Genomic DNA, 17,561 nt, shown 5'->3' on the forward strand with positions numbered 1-17,561 from the left:
GCTCTGGCTCTCTCTATCTCTCCCTGTCAAAAAAATAAATCAAATCTTTAAAAACTTGCTAACAATTTCAAATCAACATTAGTTGGGAAACTTTAAAAAAAGACAGAACGCAACCTGTAAAGATGAGGCATGGTGGGAGCCAAAGTCTCAAAGTCCCTTTAAACACCTTTGGATGAGTTTTATCCAGTTCCCACTCACCACAGCATGGGTTAAGCCATTTCCTTGCTGAAGATCTTTGCTGTAATTTTTTTCAGTCTCTGAAAAGCTGTTTGATTTTATGTTTCAAACCTGGGGTATATCAATTTTTATATCCAATGACCAAGACAGAATTTATATGAATCCTTTTAAAAGAAATTTGTGAATCATTACCCTTTCTCAAAAACTGTATTGTCCTAGCATCCACAAACTTCTGGGAAAAATCAAAAGAACAAATGGCATCCTTAAATTAAAATTAGCCAAACTTTCAGAAATCCTTGAGCTCCCTTGGCTAAATGTACTCCCACTAGTCTGTAAGGCCATATGACCCATTCCCTCAGAGATACATTGATTATGTCCCAATGAAATGTTAACAGGAAGGCCCACACATTTAGAAATTTTATGCTTGATATTAGACTCTTCTCTGTAGCATGGAGATGTGGCAAAATATTGCAAGGGAAACATGTACCATACCCATGAGTAAGTAAGTTAAGGCCAGCTTCTCACAACACTTTTAAATAGGCTCTTTATGCGGCACTGGGTGGCGCAGTTCATTTAGCATCCGACTCTTGGTTTCAGCTCAAATCCTAATCTTCTGGGGCATGGGATGGAGCCTTGTGCTTGGCTCACTGCTTAGTGGGGAATCTGTTTGAAGACTCTCCCCCTTTATCTCTCGCCCAACTCAGGCATGTTCTCTCTCTCGCTCTGTCTCAAGTAAATAACCTTAAATAGGCTCTTGATGATCATCAACCAGGCAATTTCATCTATTGGAAGAGACATTGGATAAAACATGCTCTTGAACCTAACTGAAAGGGATCTTATCAGGTATTAACAAATCTTGCCAATATTAAAAAAAATCAATGTCATTAAAAAATCTAAGCAGTTGTAGAAACAAAGTCTATTGACATGAGAGTAAACAGACTGTTTATTCAGAACTTGATATAGGAAAGATTTCAGCCACCATCACCTGCATTAGGCAGAGACTCAAAGATAGGAGAGGAGTAAAAAGACTTATAGTGTAATAAAGGGAAAACTTCAGAAACACTGATTGGAAGTTGGAATGTGGAAGCTGGAATTAGGCTAAGTAGAAGCAGGGCATCTTACGGTTTGGGGAGCTCACCCAGCTTATATTTGGACCACGCAAATAAATCTATATAAACAGCTTTCTTGAGTATAACTGATGATAAACTTCACATATTTAACGTGCACATATCACTTGTGTTATATACATACATATCCATGAAACCATTATCTATATATCCATTACCCTCTAAAGTTTCCTTCCTCCTTTATGTCTCTCTCTTGTTTCCTCCCTGTAACAGATATAGAGCAATTCAGGTTATCTATTTTTTTCTTGAGAAAGCCTTGGTAATTTATGTCTTTCAGGAAAGTTGTCCATTTATCTGTTTTATTAGATTTATTACCATAAGGTTGTTCAAAATACATTCTTTTAGAGTTTGTAGAATATTTCACTGCTCTCACTTCTGATATTGGTCGTTTATAGGTCATTTTCCTGATCAATTTATTTAGAGGTTAAGCAATTTAATTAATCTTCTCAAAGATCCAACCATCACTGTCATTATTTTTCTTTTATTTTGCCTTTCTCTTTTATTGATTCAGTTTTGATCTTTATATTTTATTTCTTCTTATTACTTTGGATTTAACTTGTTTTTATTTATTTATCTAATTTCTGAAGGTAAAAGCTGAGGCCACTGATTTGAGACTTTCTTTTCTATATAGGCGTTTAGTCTCATGTATTTCTCTTGAAGTACTATTTCTGTTACATTTCACAAATTTTTATATCCTGTATTTTCATTTTCATTTAGTGCAAAATACATTCTGCTTTGATTTCTTGTTTGACTAATGGCTTTTTAAGAGGTGTATTATTTTTTCCCCAAATTTTGAAGGATTTGACAAGAATCATTATGTTACTGATTTCTAATTTGATTGCATTGTAGTCAGAGAACATTCCTAGTATGACTTGAATCTTTCTGATTATAATTGTGGACTTTTAATTTTACATTGCAGTTCCATCAGTTTTTGCTTCATTTATTTTGAAGCTCTCTTATTAAGTGAATAAGTGTTTAGGATTTTTATATTTTTGATTTAATATCCTCTTTGTCATCATGAAATGATTTTTTTCTTTTTTACCCCTGGAAATATTCTTTTCTCTGAAAACTAGTTCATCTAATACTGATGAAGCCATTTCAACTTCATTTGACCAGTGTTAGCATGACATATCTTTTTAGCTTTTACTTTAAACTTCAGTTTTTTAAAAAAAAGATTTTATTTATTTGATAGACAGAGAGTACAAGTAGGAAGAGAGGCAGGCAGAGAGAGGAGGAAGAAGGCTCCCCACTGAGCAGAGAGCCTGATGTGGGGCTCGATCCCAGGACCCTGGGATCATGACCTGAGCCGAAGGTAGAGGCTTTAACACACTAAGCCACCCAAGTGCCCCTTTAAACTTCACTTTTTATATTTAATGTAGTTTCTTCTAATAGGAAGCAATTAAAAAAAAACCTATACTGATAATCTCTGCCTTTTAACAGGGGTATTTAGACCATTTATATTTAATGTAATGACTGACATGAATCTATCATCTTGCTTTTTGTTTTCTATTTCTCCCACCTGGTCTTTGTTTCATTTTTTGTACTTTTTCTGCTTACTTTTAGGCTAGTTAAGTAATTTTTAGTATTTTTAGTATTTAGTATTTTAGTGATGGCTTTAGGGTTTATGATATACATATTTAACTTATTATAGTCTACCAGCAAGTAATATTATACACATAAGGAATAATATAAGAATCTTACAGTAATAGACTTCCATTTTTGTCCTCTGGCCTTTATGTAATTGTTGCCATGCATTTACTTTTACATATATTTTAAATATATGTTTCTGAACAATTTAATGTGTAATTTGTTATGTACACTTATGTACATTACTGATGTAATGTTCTTCATCTTTCTTGTGTTTCGGTTTTGTTAAGATTCTGGAAGGCAAGTTTGTGGGTAAAGATGTGATATAAGGACTGAATTAGCAATATGGACTTACGGAAATTCTCTTCAGATTGCTTCAGTGTCCAATGAATTAGGAAGCAAGACTACTGCCTGAAACTGAGGATAGAGGAAGATATGTTGGATGTGAGAGACGGTATAAAGTTGTCATGTAGAAGGGTAAGAGAAATCAGTGGAGGGGGAAGTTTAATATGGTTTTGGGGCATCTTTAAGGGCACCTGAGTAGCTCAGTGGGTTAGGCCTTGGCCTTTGGCTCAGGTCATGATCTCAGGGTCCTGGGGTCCAGCCTTACACTGGACTCTGCTCAGCGGGGAGCCTGCTTCCACCTCCTTCTCTGTCTCTCTGCCTACTTGTGTGCTCTCTCTCTCTCTCTGTCAAACAAAAAAATAAATGTGTTAAAAAAAATAAAACTAGTGATTATGAATTGAAAGTCAACATGGTTGGGTGTTTTTCTTCTTTCAGTTTCAGTTGCAAAGGTGTAGGCACTTAGTATGTAGTTTTGCTAAGGCCAGAGTTGTGGTTTTGCCCAGTATTACAGTAATTCAGAGAAGGGCAGGGAGCTGAGGATGTATGTAGGGAATGATTATATTGATTGATCATCAAATATATCTACATCAACTTCCCCAGTCATAGTGGAAACTATTAGAAGGCAGTTCTTAGCATCTAGAAGGTGCTGAATGTATTTGCTGGTCCCTGTATGGATATGTCCTAACAATAGAAAACCAAGGACTAAAGGAAGTTGTCATATTGGAGCAAATTAGGTCTATTTTCAAATAAAATGCTTGTAAAGTCCTTAACGTGGCCCACACAGCTCTTCCTGTCCTGGCTCTAGCCTTATTAAACCAGCTTTCCTTACACTAAGCTCCCACTGCTCTCTCATCTTCAGATATACTGAACTTCTTCCAGTTCTTTGCACTTGCCACACAGCTTCGCATATATGCCTCCCTCTGCAGGGTTGTTTTATTCTTCCCTGGTAGCTGACTCATCTACTTTTCAGATTTCGAGTAATTCCTACAAATACTCCTATAAATTTAGTATCTAGTATCTTCTAGTACTTGTCACAGTTCTAATTTTACATTGGTGTTGTTGATAGCTGTTTACTACCATGCAGTAAGCTTACTGACCACAGAGATCTTGAGTGTTTCTAGATTCCGGAGGGCCTACTATAGTCAGTCTATGGCACATTGGTAGGCAGTATAAACATTCTTGGAAAAAATAAATAAATAAAGGTGAAAGCAAGTAAATGTTGTATGTGAAGCCTGGTGTGGAGAGAGTTCACGAGAAACTGGCTAGTGCCACACGCCTACCCTCCAACGCCTTGCCCTGAATCCTACACAGAGCACAGTTAAGAAAGACGCACAAAAGCCTTTTCCCACAATTTCTGCCAGCCTGTGGGAGGCGCCTGCGCACTGGCCTCACCGGATATACGCCAGGGAGTGGGGGCGGGGCTCGGGTAGCCTAGGCAACATCCCGGAAGTTGTCGGCTGCGTTATCCTGTGGCGGGCCGGGCAGTTCTGGAGCCTGAAGTTTTAGTGGAGGTGGAGGAGGCCATCGGGAAACGGAAAGGCAGGTTGCGACGAGGTGGCGGGGACCTGCAGCCTGTAGCCCCAGCGCGTCTTAGGGACCGGCCTGCAGGAGGGGAAAACGGTGGTGGCGTCTCCCTTGCGTTCCCTGGGGCTTTAGGCGCCTGGTGGAGGATCCTTAGTGCGGAAAGCGCACCGCGACTCTGTGTTTTGCGACTGTCTGTGTGTGTCAGGATGAGTGGGTGTGTTAGTGTCTAGCGCGCAACCCTTAGGTGCACCCTTAGTGTGCGCAGCGCTTTCGGGGAGAGAGCTGAAGTTGGGGGGTACCCTATTGTAGCCATCAAGGAATTTGCAGTGTAGCGGGAGGCAGAATACCCAGGGTACCGGGGGACAGGGAGTGTCATTTCAGTCGACTGGACTTTCAGAAAAGAGTTTATCAGGAGGAGCCGCCGGAATGAGTTTTGAGGAGTGAGTGGAGGTAAGCGCGTGGAGAAGGGAGCGAAAGTCTGATGGGGTTCCCCGCAGAGCAGAAAGGATGGGTGGAGCAACTTGTGACGGCGAGAGTTAGATGTGTGGGAGGTTGAGAGGAGCAAAGCCTGGAAGGGCAGGTCAGCCCTGCCACAAGGAGGGCAGAGGCTCCTAGTGCGTAGCTGAGTTGGAGTCCTCTCTGCAGGGACGAGCTATTAAAATCTTTTGGGGGAAGAAAGTAAAGGGCTGAGAGTTATACTCTGTCCTGATATAGGGATGAAGGATTGATTGCAGCGACAGTTTTTGGAAGGAGGTCCTGTTTCCCTTTGGTCAGTTTTCCACCAGCCAGAGTGGATTTGCTAAATCTCATCATAACTCTCCTTCCCTAAAATCCTCGAGTGGCTTCTGTGGCTTCTTTAGGATAGTGTTCAAATTGCTGTAGCTTAGAAGGCCATGATACGTCCTCTGCCTTTCTCTTTTAACCTCTTTCTAGCCTCTCACCTTTTCAAGTTTGCTGGTCAAACTGAACTTCTCAAACCCTTTGTAAATGCTTTTTCTCCCACCAGGAACATTCTTTCCCCCCATTTCTAGCTTTATTCATACTTTAACTCTCAGCTTAAACATTTTGGGAGCAATTACGGGGATGTAGTGGTCTTTTTGTACTGAGTAGAGTAAGTTAGGTATTCACATGACACTGAATTTACTTTTTATTGAGATTACTCATTTTAATTGTGGTCTTCCGATAAACCCCAAGCTCTGTGAGGGTGCAGACTATTTTACTTTATTGTATTTTGTGCCTGGCTCTTGGCAGATGTTTTCAAAATATTTGTTGAAATAATGGATAACGAAGTAGCATATGAGTGAAGGAGTCCAGTTAGGAGAAAGAGCTTGGACGAAGACATTCCTAGTAGAGATGAAGAGGGGACTGATGAGAGAATGAATAAATTCCGGTATCTGATTGGCTAAGAGACAGGAAGGAGTAGCAGATGATGCTAATAACTAAGATTTTAAACTGGAGCAACCAGGAGGATGGTAATTCTGTAAGTTCAGTTGAGTTCAGACATTTACTGAGCATGCCAGTTGTATATCAAGAACTAGAGGTTGGTGGGGAGGGGCATGGATGATAAGCTATATTTTGACTATATTGTATGTGAGATATTTGGGAGATACACACAGAAGGCAGTTGGAAATGAGCATTTGGTATATTGAGGAATAATGTGGATCCTTGATTTGGGGCTCATTTTAACAGTGTGTTTATGTGTTTATGTGCCCAGTGCACTTGTAGCTTTGTTCAAGGGTATGAGTAAGGTCACTGAGGAAAGATGTGAACACCTTTCTTACTTTTTAGTAAGAAAGTGAAAGTAAGAAAGCTCTCCATGAGAGCTTGTACCATATTAGAACTGTTTACTGCTTTATCTCCAATGCCAGTCAGTGTCTGGCATATGATAGCTTATAAAAAACAATTATTGGATGAAGAGAGAGGGTGTCCAGTGTAAAGATAAGAGGGTTGAGGTAGAACTGCGTGAAGTTTTTGATTATGTGGTATCTGAGCCTGCAAAAAAAAGGGGAGATGAATAGGAGAGAAACTGAGAGAAAAAGTGTCATGGAAACCAAGGGAGGGGAGGGCTTCCAGCAGTGGGAGTCTTTAGTGTTGGAAAAGGCTTGAGAAGAGGTAAGAAGGCACCAACAATTTACAGTTAAGAAAGTATTAATATTTTAGATTTTCTCCAAACAGGCCTAGATTTTCTGGGCTATGCTGATTTTGTACTCCTTAGTACTAAAAATCATCAGAATATCTCTATAGTCTTGCATTTCAGCATATGAACTACAGCTCCCCTACAATATCTGATATCTGTAAATGACTCAAAATCCCTTTTTTAGACCACAAAGTCTGATCCTGGGTTACGAAAAATATGCCCACTTGTATTGCTGATGTTAAAGAGAACACTTTTCAGTGCAAGGGTTGTTCCTACATTACAGCTTAGTTCTTAGTGATCTTAGCACACACAGGCTGGAATTGAGAGTTGGCTAACATATTAGTCTCCTATACTGTATAACAAATTATCACAAACCTAGTGACTTAAAACAATACTCATTATCTCACAGTTTCTGTGAGGCAGGAATTTGGGCATGGTTTAGCTTGGTAGAGTGCTTAGGGTCTCACAAAGTTAGGATTAATGTGTTGGTGGTCTGCGTTCTCATCTAGAACCTAGCTTGGGAAAAGTCTGCTTCCAGGCTCACCTCACTTAGGTTATTGGCAGAATTTATTTTCCTGTGGCTGTATGCCATAGGAGTCTTTTTATTGACTTCTCTGCTCGGGGCTGTCCACAGTTGTCAGAGTTCTCTGCCATATGGCAGTCACAAGTGGCAGTTGGCTTCTTTAGAGCCAGCAGGAGAGACTCTCTTGCTCTACTTTCGTAAGACAGAGACTTGTGTGACATAATGTAATCACAGGAATGACATCTCCTCACATTTGCCTTGTTTTATTGGATAAAACAAATCACAGTGGGAAAAAACCCCGAGTAAGTCATAGATTCTGTCCAGACTCAAGAGTAAGAAGGGATCATATGATGGCATTATTCATTGCAGGTCGTCTTAAGAGTAACCACAGCCAGCTTTGCTAGCCTAAATTGAAGTTAAAAAAAAAAAAAAAAAAAAAGAAAAAAAAGAAAATGAGAACAGTAGTAGACTCTTGTAGTCCATTCAGACTTCCATAACAAAATACCGGAGACTAGGTAGCTTATAAATGAGAAAGTTTTTTCTCATGGTTCTGGAGGCTGTGAAGTCCAGGATCAAGTCTCCAAAATGTTCATGTTCTAGTAAGGGCCCTCTTCCTGGTTCATAGCCACCACCTTCTTGCTGTGTCCTCACATGGTGAATGGGGTTAGGGATCTGTGGAGCCCCTTTTATGACAGCACTAGACCTATTCATGAGGGCTCTGCCTCCCAAGGCCCCATTTCCCAAAGGCCCTACCTCCTAATGCCATCACTTTTGGGGCTTGGGATTCAACATGAATTTTGGGGGAACACATTCAGACCATAGCATCTACCTTCATTTCATTGCAGTTTTTGTCAGTGAATATGGTTTTTTTGGGGGATGTTACATTTTCTTGTGCTAAAATTGAGACCTGTTCACATTGCCACAAGTAATACTCAGGCATTTGTTCAGTTGTTTGTATTAAATTTCCACATCTCTTTGCTCAAGAAAAGTTCTGTTTGGATAATTATATTTATCATGAGAAGTCACCATTAGTGTACAAATGGCTATGATTAAAAAAAAATGCTTTTCCTAAATTTCTGATACTGTTATATTGAGGGCCTCACCAATGAAAGAAGTATATGGGCCTTTTTTGACTGCTCATAAGCTTTTGCATCTGTCAGACTCATGGTTGGTTTTTCAGAATTGAGGCTGGTAGAATTTAAGCTTCTGAATAAGTATAGTATTTTAAATAATATAACTTGAAATGAATTATTTTAAGAGTAAAATGGATTCATTGTAGAAAATCTGGAAAATCTAGAACAAGCCAGAGATAACTCAGTATTAGTGCCATTTTCTAGGAAGTACATTACATTTAGTGAGACCTGTGTTTTTGTTTTTTTCCCAAAAAAGGTGGGTTTATTAAAGCATGGGGACAGAACTCGTGGGCAAAAAAGCTGCTGCCGAGTCAGACCTGATTTTGAATGTCACCTCCCACCTGCCCATTATTATTTGTGTGACTTTGAGCAATATATGTGCTTAATCTTTCTAAGTCCCATTTTTCTCATTTGGGAAAGGACTAATAGTTGACACCATTAACACCAGTTAATGACACCATCGTCATTAATCCTAATTAGAACTTAGTATATTCTAGGTAGGGGTTTTCAGCAACTTTTCTATTTAATTAGTTCCATTTTACAATTTCTGGCAAAGTTGGGATGTGAGCCCAGACAGTCTGGTTTCAGTCTGTATTCTTAACCACTGTGCTGTATTGTCTCTCGAGACAAAATGTACCTCATAGGGTTGTGGGATTAAATGTGAAATGCTTAGCATAAATAAATGCTTATTAATAGTGTATGTATCTTAACATCATTGAGAATATACTATACTTGAAGTTCTATATTCTACTTTTTACACTTAATTTTATGTTTTGTTGTATCATTAAACTTTTTTCTTAATACAATTTTAATGGGTATATAATTCATCCAACAGATTTAGTGACATTTTATTATTCTCTTTTATTTCTGCAGAGTAAACTGAAGAGTAGGTTAGAGAGTGAAATACATTAGAAACTATTTCTGAACAACTGGTATATTTTTCCATATCTTTTTAATAACAGCTTTATTAGGATATAACTTATATACCATGAAATTTACCCCTTAGAAGTCTGTAGTTCAGAGCTTTTAAATAAATTTACAGAGTTGTGCATTGATCGACTACTCTTTAGAACATTTTCATCACCTCCAAAAGAAACCCCGTACCCATTAGCAGTTAATCTCCATTCCCTCCTCCTTTCAGACCCTGCCGACTGCTTGTCTCTTTTTTGTCTCTCTGGATTTGCCTATCCTGGACATTTTGTGTAAATGGAATCATATATATACAGTATATGGCCTTTGGTGTCTGGCTTCTTAACCATAATATCCTCAAGGTTCCTATGCCATGTTATAGCGTATATCAGTACTTCATTCCTTATATTGCTAAGTAATATTCCATTGTATGGATGCACCGTATTTTATTTATCCATTCAGCAGCTGGTAGACATTTGGGATTTTCCCGCTTTTTGTCTTTTAAGAATATAATGTTGCTATGAACATTCATGTGCAAGTTTTGTATTGGCATAAGTTTTGAATTCTTGGACATATACCTAGGACTAGAATTGTGGTAACTGTGGTAACTTTTTCCAGAAGCTACTGAACTGTTTTCCAAAGTGGCCATGCTATTTTGCATTCCTACTAACAATACAAGAGTATTCGTTTCTCTGCATTCTCACCAACTCTTGTTATTTCCACCCTTTTGTTTATAATCATTCTAGTGGGTTTGCGGTGGTATGTCATTGTGGTTTTGATTTGCATTTCTCTAATGACTAATGATGCTGATCATTTTTTCATGTGCTTATTGCCCAATTTTAGTACCTTCTTTGGAGAAATGTTTATTCTGCTCCCTTAGCCATTTAAAAATTGGAATATTTGTGTTTTTCTTGGTGAGTTTTAAGTTTCTTTTATATATCCTGGATCCAAGCTTTTTATCAGATGGGACTTGCAAATATTTTCTCCCATTCTGTTGGTTGTCATGTCATTTTCTTGATGGTATTTTTTAAAGCACAAAAGTTTTAAATTTTGATGGAGTCTATTTTTTCCTTTGGTTTCTTGCGCTTTTAGTGTTATATCTAAGAAACCACTGCTTCATGAAGATTTATGCTTCTGTTTTCTATTATGAGTTTTATGCTTTTAGCTCTTAAAATGAAATTGGTGATTTATTTTTAGTTAATTTTTATGTATATTGTGAGGTAAAGGTCTTAATTCATTCTTTTTTATATGGATCTCCTGTTGTCCCAGCACCATTTATTGAAAAGACTATCCTTTCCCTATTGAATTGTTTCTTGGCACCTCTGCTGAAAATAAACTGACCACACATGTGATGAGCACTGGGTGTTATACACAACTGATAAATTATTGAACACTACATCTGAAACTAATGATGTATTATGTATTGGCTAATTGAATTTAAATAAAGAATTAAAAAAAAGAGAGAGAAACTGACCATAAATGTAAGGGTTTGTGTTGGATTTTTAGTTCTATCCTCTTCTGTATCTTTTATTTATTTATTTGTTTATTTTAAAAATTATTTAATTTATGTATTTGAGAGAGAGAGTACATGCAGGGGAAAGGGACAGTAGGAGAGGGAGAAGCAGACTCCCCACTCAGCACCCTGACAGGGTCCTTGATCCTAGGACCCTGAGATCATGACCAAAGCTGAAGGAAGATGGTTAACTGACGGAGCCACCCAGGTGCTCTGTTTGTTTGTTTAAAAAAAAAAAAAAAAGATATTCCTATTTATTTGAGAGTGCACACATATGAGTGGGGGGAGGGGCAGAAGATGAGAATCTTCAAGAAGACTCCCCGCTGAGAGTGTGGCGTCTTAACACAAGGCTCCACCTCTTGACCTGAGATCCTGATCTGAGTGGGAAACCAAGATTTGGTTGCCCAGCCCAACTGAGCCCCAGGCTCTCTCTCTATTCCCTATCTTTTAAAATGGTATTTATGGTTCTGCCACTTCCTGTGTGACCTTCACGGTTAGTTAAATTCTTTGTCCCTTAGCTTTCTCATCTGTAAAATGAGTAATAAATAGTAAATACTTAATGGGCTTATCGTCAAGATTAAAGGAAATACTGTGTGGAAGAATTTACTAAGAACAGTACCTTAATTCTGTTAGCTAATGCAGTCATTACCACCTCCACTGTCCTCATTACCATCACCATAAGACAATTGTTATTCTCCAACTCAAATGTGACTTACTGCTTTTGCTGGATTGTAAACCCTGAAAATAGAGAACATGTTTGAAGAGTCAATGTGATTGATAAGACAAAGCAAAGAGGACTAAGGAGAACCTCTTGAAAATCCTTGAATTTGGATTTTTTTTTTAATTACTTAATCATTTTTTAAAAGTGTGCTTAAGGGGCGCCTGGGTGGCTCAGTGGGTTAAGCCGCTGCCTTCGGCTCAGGTCATGATCTCAGAGTCCTGGGATCGAGTCCCGCATCAGGCTCTCTGCTCAGCAGGGAGCCTGCTTCCCTCTCTCTCTCTCTCTGCCTGCCTCTCCATCTACTTGTGATTTCGCTCTGTCAAATAAATAAATAAAATCTTTAAAAAAAAAAAAATAAAAATAAAAGTGTGCTTAAGGAAGATCCTACTGTCCTTATTTTAGGATAATTTGGAAAAAGGGGGTCCGCTGGAAAGTTCTGTAACTATTTAGGTGTGTAATGAAATTTTGGAATGGGACTCATATGTATGTGTTGCTTGTTAAAAGTCACATCCATGTTTTGTAAAATCCTAGTGTACAGGAACTATGAGTCTTATTCTAATTTTGGGTAATATTTAGTCCAGTGTCCTTAGCATTGCTATTTTAAGAGTGCCAAGCAAATGTTAGCAATTTTCACATGCCAGTTTAGTATCGGCAGTCACCCTCCCTTAGTACTGTGTGGGAATATACTAGAATGATATAACTCATTTGTCTCTAAAATATAGCCCCTTTTATTTTAGGTAAACACATATATATCTATGGTAGTAATTTTCAGTAATAGGATGCTCAACAAAGAACTCCAACTCTTGGCCTTTTTCCTTTTGCTTTCAGACTGTTAGCCTGTGACTGACATTTTCTCTGTTAATTGTGAGGTTTGTAACTGATGACAAGCTTACACCTCCTGTCCTAGCTCTGATCTTTATCATAATTTGTATTCCTGGAGTTCTTTATTAAGCAAATAAATATAAGCTATTGAAACCTGTTTTATCATGGTTATCAGTATAGCTTTCTAATTGTGAAGTAAAAGAACCAAGTATTTTGGAAGACTGTTCCTTTCATTATGCTTAAAATTTTCTTCTGACACTTTAAAGTTTATTTTCCTAGATGTCTTTGTCCCCATCCAGAGATACTTAATTACCACTTTTTCTTGTATTTTAAAAATTTGATATGATTATTACTTCTAGATGTCACTTGTCAGAGTGAACCGTTACGGTCCTCGGGGAGGAGGAAGGAAAGTGCTGAAGGTGAAGAAGAAGAAAGCGTCTGTGAAGCAAGAATGGGATGTAAGTCTAGATGGGTTAATAAACCTGTAAGATTGCTCTGGGGGAATAGATGTGATGACATGGCCCTGGTCACTCGAGACAGTGCTCTGAACGTGATAGGGTGGAATGGATTTCTGGGCGAGTCATATCCCAGGTCTTGGAAGGACACAAGTCAAGGTCATACATAACCTATACCTCTTTTGTAGAGGGAATCTTAAGAAGGTGGGGAGTATGTTTTTAAGAAGTCCCACTTTTTAAACGTTGAGAACTTACTGCTTTAAGGCAACTGGAGCTACTCTGTGAAATCTGAATTTTAAGATTTGCCCATAGCAACCAGTGATATCATACTCATATGAGTGGCATTTTGGGTTGAGAAAGCGGGTGGTTCTTGCTCTCTTACTCCTTGAATTGTTTGTTTTTTACCTCCAGAAGCTGGTCAGTTTCAGTACAAAGGTTTTCTTAAGATACAGGACAGGACAAGTCTCAAGTACCTGGGACATATGACTCCCAGCTCCCACTCTGATTACTGTTCAGTATTATCAAGGGCATCTTTATTTTTCACAGCATGGTACTTTAGTTTGAACTGTGACACTTCAGGTACCTTTTCTTTCTGTTGTGGAAAGCAGCTAGTCAGGGACTACTTGGGATCTCAGGGATTCTTTTGGACTTGGAAACTTCTGGGAAAACTGACAGCTTTTTTGAAGGGGCTCAGGGGGACTTACTTATGTTTATATTGCTTTGTTGTCCTCTGGCTATAAAATATTATAAGGGTGTGATTCTAAAACAATGAAACTGATTAAAAGGAAAATAATGCATTTGATAACTTAGAAGTTATCCACTTCAGAGTGGTTACTGTGGGAGTTTAGTATTTATTCTGATTTGCTGCTATTGCTCAAAACATAATTGAAACCCACCATTTGAAATTGCATTTTCCTCATTTGCTTTTCATTATCGCCAGTGCTGGAAAAGTCTGTTTTTTGTAGACAAACTTGGAAGTAGTTTTAAGTCATTTGGAGTAAATGGTAAATGAAGGAGGAGAGATAAAACTGGATAATACTGTTTTGATAAAAATAGTGAGATGGTTTTTGAAATAGCATGTAAATTATATTTAAAGGCGATTTCAGAAGAAAATCATTTTAAGCAGTAGTACTATTAATGACATTATTTTTCTCCCATGAGAACTAAGTCCAGGCATATCCCCAATATGCTTGAATTTTATTTTGATTATTAAAAATCTCAAGATCTTATGGTTATATCTTGTGCTTTTCTAAATTAATATGAAAGGAGTAACAGTTTTAGTATAGAAAACTCTTGAGCTAAATATAAACTATGGCCAAAAAGTTAAGTCTTTGAATATATCAGAAGCTGTTTCACCAGATCCAATTCTCTTATATCTGTTGGATGTAGAACTAACTTGTTTTATTTCCAGCCTTACCGAATCTCTGTAACAAAATGACTGAAGTCACTTTTGAGAGGCCAAATTGTAGGGCAGTTACTTCAAGCTGTGTAGGCTGTGCATTACACAATCCCAGTGGTAGCTCCTGGAGTTGTGGGGTGTGGTAGACCTGCCCTATTGGTTTAGTGCCTTTTTACATAAGTGACTGTTCTCACATTTTATGAAATTATACAGTGCCCTCAAACTTTATCTCTTATTATGTATGATACATTCTATGCTCAAGTTGTTTGCATGCACACAAATTTAACCTCTCTATAGTGATCACAGTTTATCTTTTATGAATCTTTAGAGGTACCTCATTCCTTGGAATGCAGTTTGAAAACTAGTTTAAACTTACTCATTTTGGATTACATAACTACCCTGTTTTATTCATTGTTTTAATATAATATATACTTGCTTGGTAAATTTAGTGCTTATTTTCTGTAAGATACCTAAAAATAGCCTGTTATGTTTTAATAAGATAACTAAAAAGAATCCATATTAATATTTAAATTGAGAATACTGGTTCCTGGACAGGAAGTCGTTTTCATCCCAGGACTTTTGAATCTGTTTCAACCTTTAAAATCTAGGATGTACTCATACCTAACCACATATAAATGAACAATGTAAGTTCATAGGTGTGACATAACTCTCTAAAGAATGGGAACAAATATGGTAAGAATTTTGAATAATAAAACTAACATTTTATTTTAATTTAAATAAACACATTTGTTTTATATATTATGTAAAAATAGAAATATTTCAATTTTAAATAGCAATATTATCTTGCTAGAATGTGATGATCAGACAAATCCCTTAACTCTTCAAAGAAAGGTTTCTTGGAGGTTAGCATGCTTAGTTAAGTCCATAATCTTTTATTATTTATTTATTTATTTATTTAAAGATTTTATTTATTTATTTGACACAGAGAGAGATCACAAGTAGGCAGAAAGTCAGGCAGAGAGAGAGAGAGAGAGAGAGAGAGAGAGAAGCAGGGTCCCTGCTGAGCAGAGAGCCTGATGCGGGGCTCAATCCCAGCACACTGAGATCATGTCCTGAGCCGACGGCAGTGGCTCAATCCACTGAGCCTCCCAGGTGCCCCAAGTCCATAATCTTTTAACTGAGGCCCATTTGGCATGAGGGAGAAGAAAGGTACACCAGGCTTAAACTAATAAAAAAAGGCCTTTGAGGGGTATCTGGCTGGCTGAGTCAGTAGACCATGCAACTCTTGATCTCAGAGTCATGAGTTTGAGCCACATGTTGGTATAGAGATTACTTTAAAAAAAAAAAAAAACTTTAAAAAATTTTAAAAAGAAGGCTTCTAAAAATAAAAAGGAAATAGAATGTAAAATAAATTAAAATTGATTTTAAATGTTTTTTAACCTAGTTTAAAGAAAACTTTTCCTGTAAGAAAATTACCCAAAGTGAACAAACACTGAAATCCTATTTTTAAAAAATCCAGTATATACTAATATTTTGTAAAAAAAAATTTTTTTTTTTTAAAAGAAAGTTCTTTTCTTTTTTATCGCAGAATACTGTGAATGATCTAACAGTTCATCGGGCAACTCCTGAAGATCTGGTAAGTTTAATATAAAAAGTTAAGATTTGCTCAATGTTTTATTTGATACTTGGTTTCTGACTTCAGAATAGAAATCAGAGGTACTTCCTGAAAGTTGTTTAGTTATATTTAATCTTGTTTATGTCTATATGAAATTGAAAAGCTTATCATCTGGACTTCCTGATGTTATGTAGGAATGTCACTTAGTATATATTAAAATTTTATTAGATAGGTTTGGTTTCAAATCACTGTTCAAATCTCTCTGGTCCAGTATTGCCCTGTAGTATCTCTTGTCTTCTATCTGTACATATCTCTAGCCTTATTTACTATTACTTCTGTATGCAAGCATACCAGTCTAGTGAATGTGCTAATTTATTCCTTGAATATTGCATGCATATTTCCACATTTGAGTCTCAATTAAATGATTTTTTTTTTAGTTGGAACAGTTTCTCTACCTTCTCTAACTTCTTGACTACCTATCCAAATCTCAATTTGCTTCCTTATCCTAGTTCAAGTATTACTTTTGAAAAAGGTTTCTGCTGTAGATAAAAAAAAAAAAAACAGCTTTATTGAAATACAATTCACATACCATAAAATCCACCCTTTTAATGTGTATGATCCATTGGTTTTCAATATATTCATATTCATATTTTCTGATTTAGAACATTTTCATCACTCCCTGAGAGAAAACCTGTATCCTTTTTTTTTTTAAAGATTTTATTTATTTATTTGTCAGACAGCACAAGTAGGCAGAGAGGCAGGCAGAGAGAGAGAGAGAAAAGAGGAAGCAGGCTCCCTGCTGAGCAGGCAGTGTGATGTGGGACTTGATCCCAGGACTCGGATCATGATCTGAGCTGAAGGCGGACACTTAACCAACTGAGCCACCCAGGCGCTCATATTCTGGTCATTTCATGTAAATGGAAGACAATGTGTGTCCTTTAGTGTCTAACAGAATGTCTTCAAGGCTTGTCCATATTGTAGCATGTGTCATTACTTCATCCCTATTATTGCTGATACTGTTACATTGCATGGATATATCGATCTAGATATTTGGATTGTTTTCACATTTTGACTATTATGAATAAGCATGCTCCAAATGTTGGTGTACAAGTTTTGTGTGAACATATGTTCTCAGTTCTCTTGTTGTATACCTGGGAGTAGAATTGCTGGATCATATGGTATCTCTGCAGTTAGCTTTCTGAAGAGCTGCTGAACTGTTTTTCAAAGTGGCTGCACTATTTACATTCTTACCAGCAGGCATTAGGGTTCCAATTTTTCCATATCCATTGCCAACACATGTTATTCTGGTTTTAGTTCTCCTAAATGGGTGTAAAGTGGAATCTCATTTTGTTTTTGATTTGCCCTAGGGACTAATGATGTTAAACATCCTTTTGTGTACTTATTGGCCATTTGTATTATCTTCTTTGGAGAAATGTCTATGCAGATTCCTTAGCCAGTTTAGAATTGGATTACTTGTGTTTTTATTGTTAAGTTGTAAGTGTTCTTCACACATTCTGGATCCAAGTGTAAGTATTATCCATTCTATTGGTTGTCTTTTCATTTTCTTGATGATATGTATTCTTTGAAGCACCAAAATTTTTAATTTTGATAAA

General features: G+C 37.2%; 1 protein-coding gene across 3 annotated transcripts in view; it reads left to right on the forward strand.

Moving 5' to 3' along the window:
* The first annotated feature begins 4,685 nt into the window (after window positions 1-4,685).
* Window positions 4,686-17,561, forward strand: part of SPICE1 (spindle and centriole associated protein 1) — a 52,909-nt gene continuing 40,033 nt past the window's right edge. For 2 of the 3 annotated variants that reach the window (XM_059391958.1, XM_059391960.1), the window contains exons 1-3: window positions 4,784-5,210; window positions 12,878-12,976; window positions 15,922-15,969. In XM_059391958.1, coding sequence (XP_059247941.1) covers window positions 12,878-12,976; window positions 15,922-15,969 — 147 coding nt within the window. In that variant the 5' untranslated portion in view covers window positions 4,784-5,210. The other variant, XM_059391959.1, reaches the window with a different exon arrangement.

Source organism: Mustela nigripes, chromosome 2, assembly GCF_022355385.1.
Source record: "Mustela nigripes isolate SB6536 chromosome 2, MUSNIG.SB6536, whole genome shotgun sequence".
NCBI classification, from domain to species: Eukaryota; Metazoa; Chordata; class Mammalia; order Carnivora; family Mustelidae; genus Mustela; species Mustela nigripes.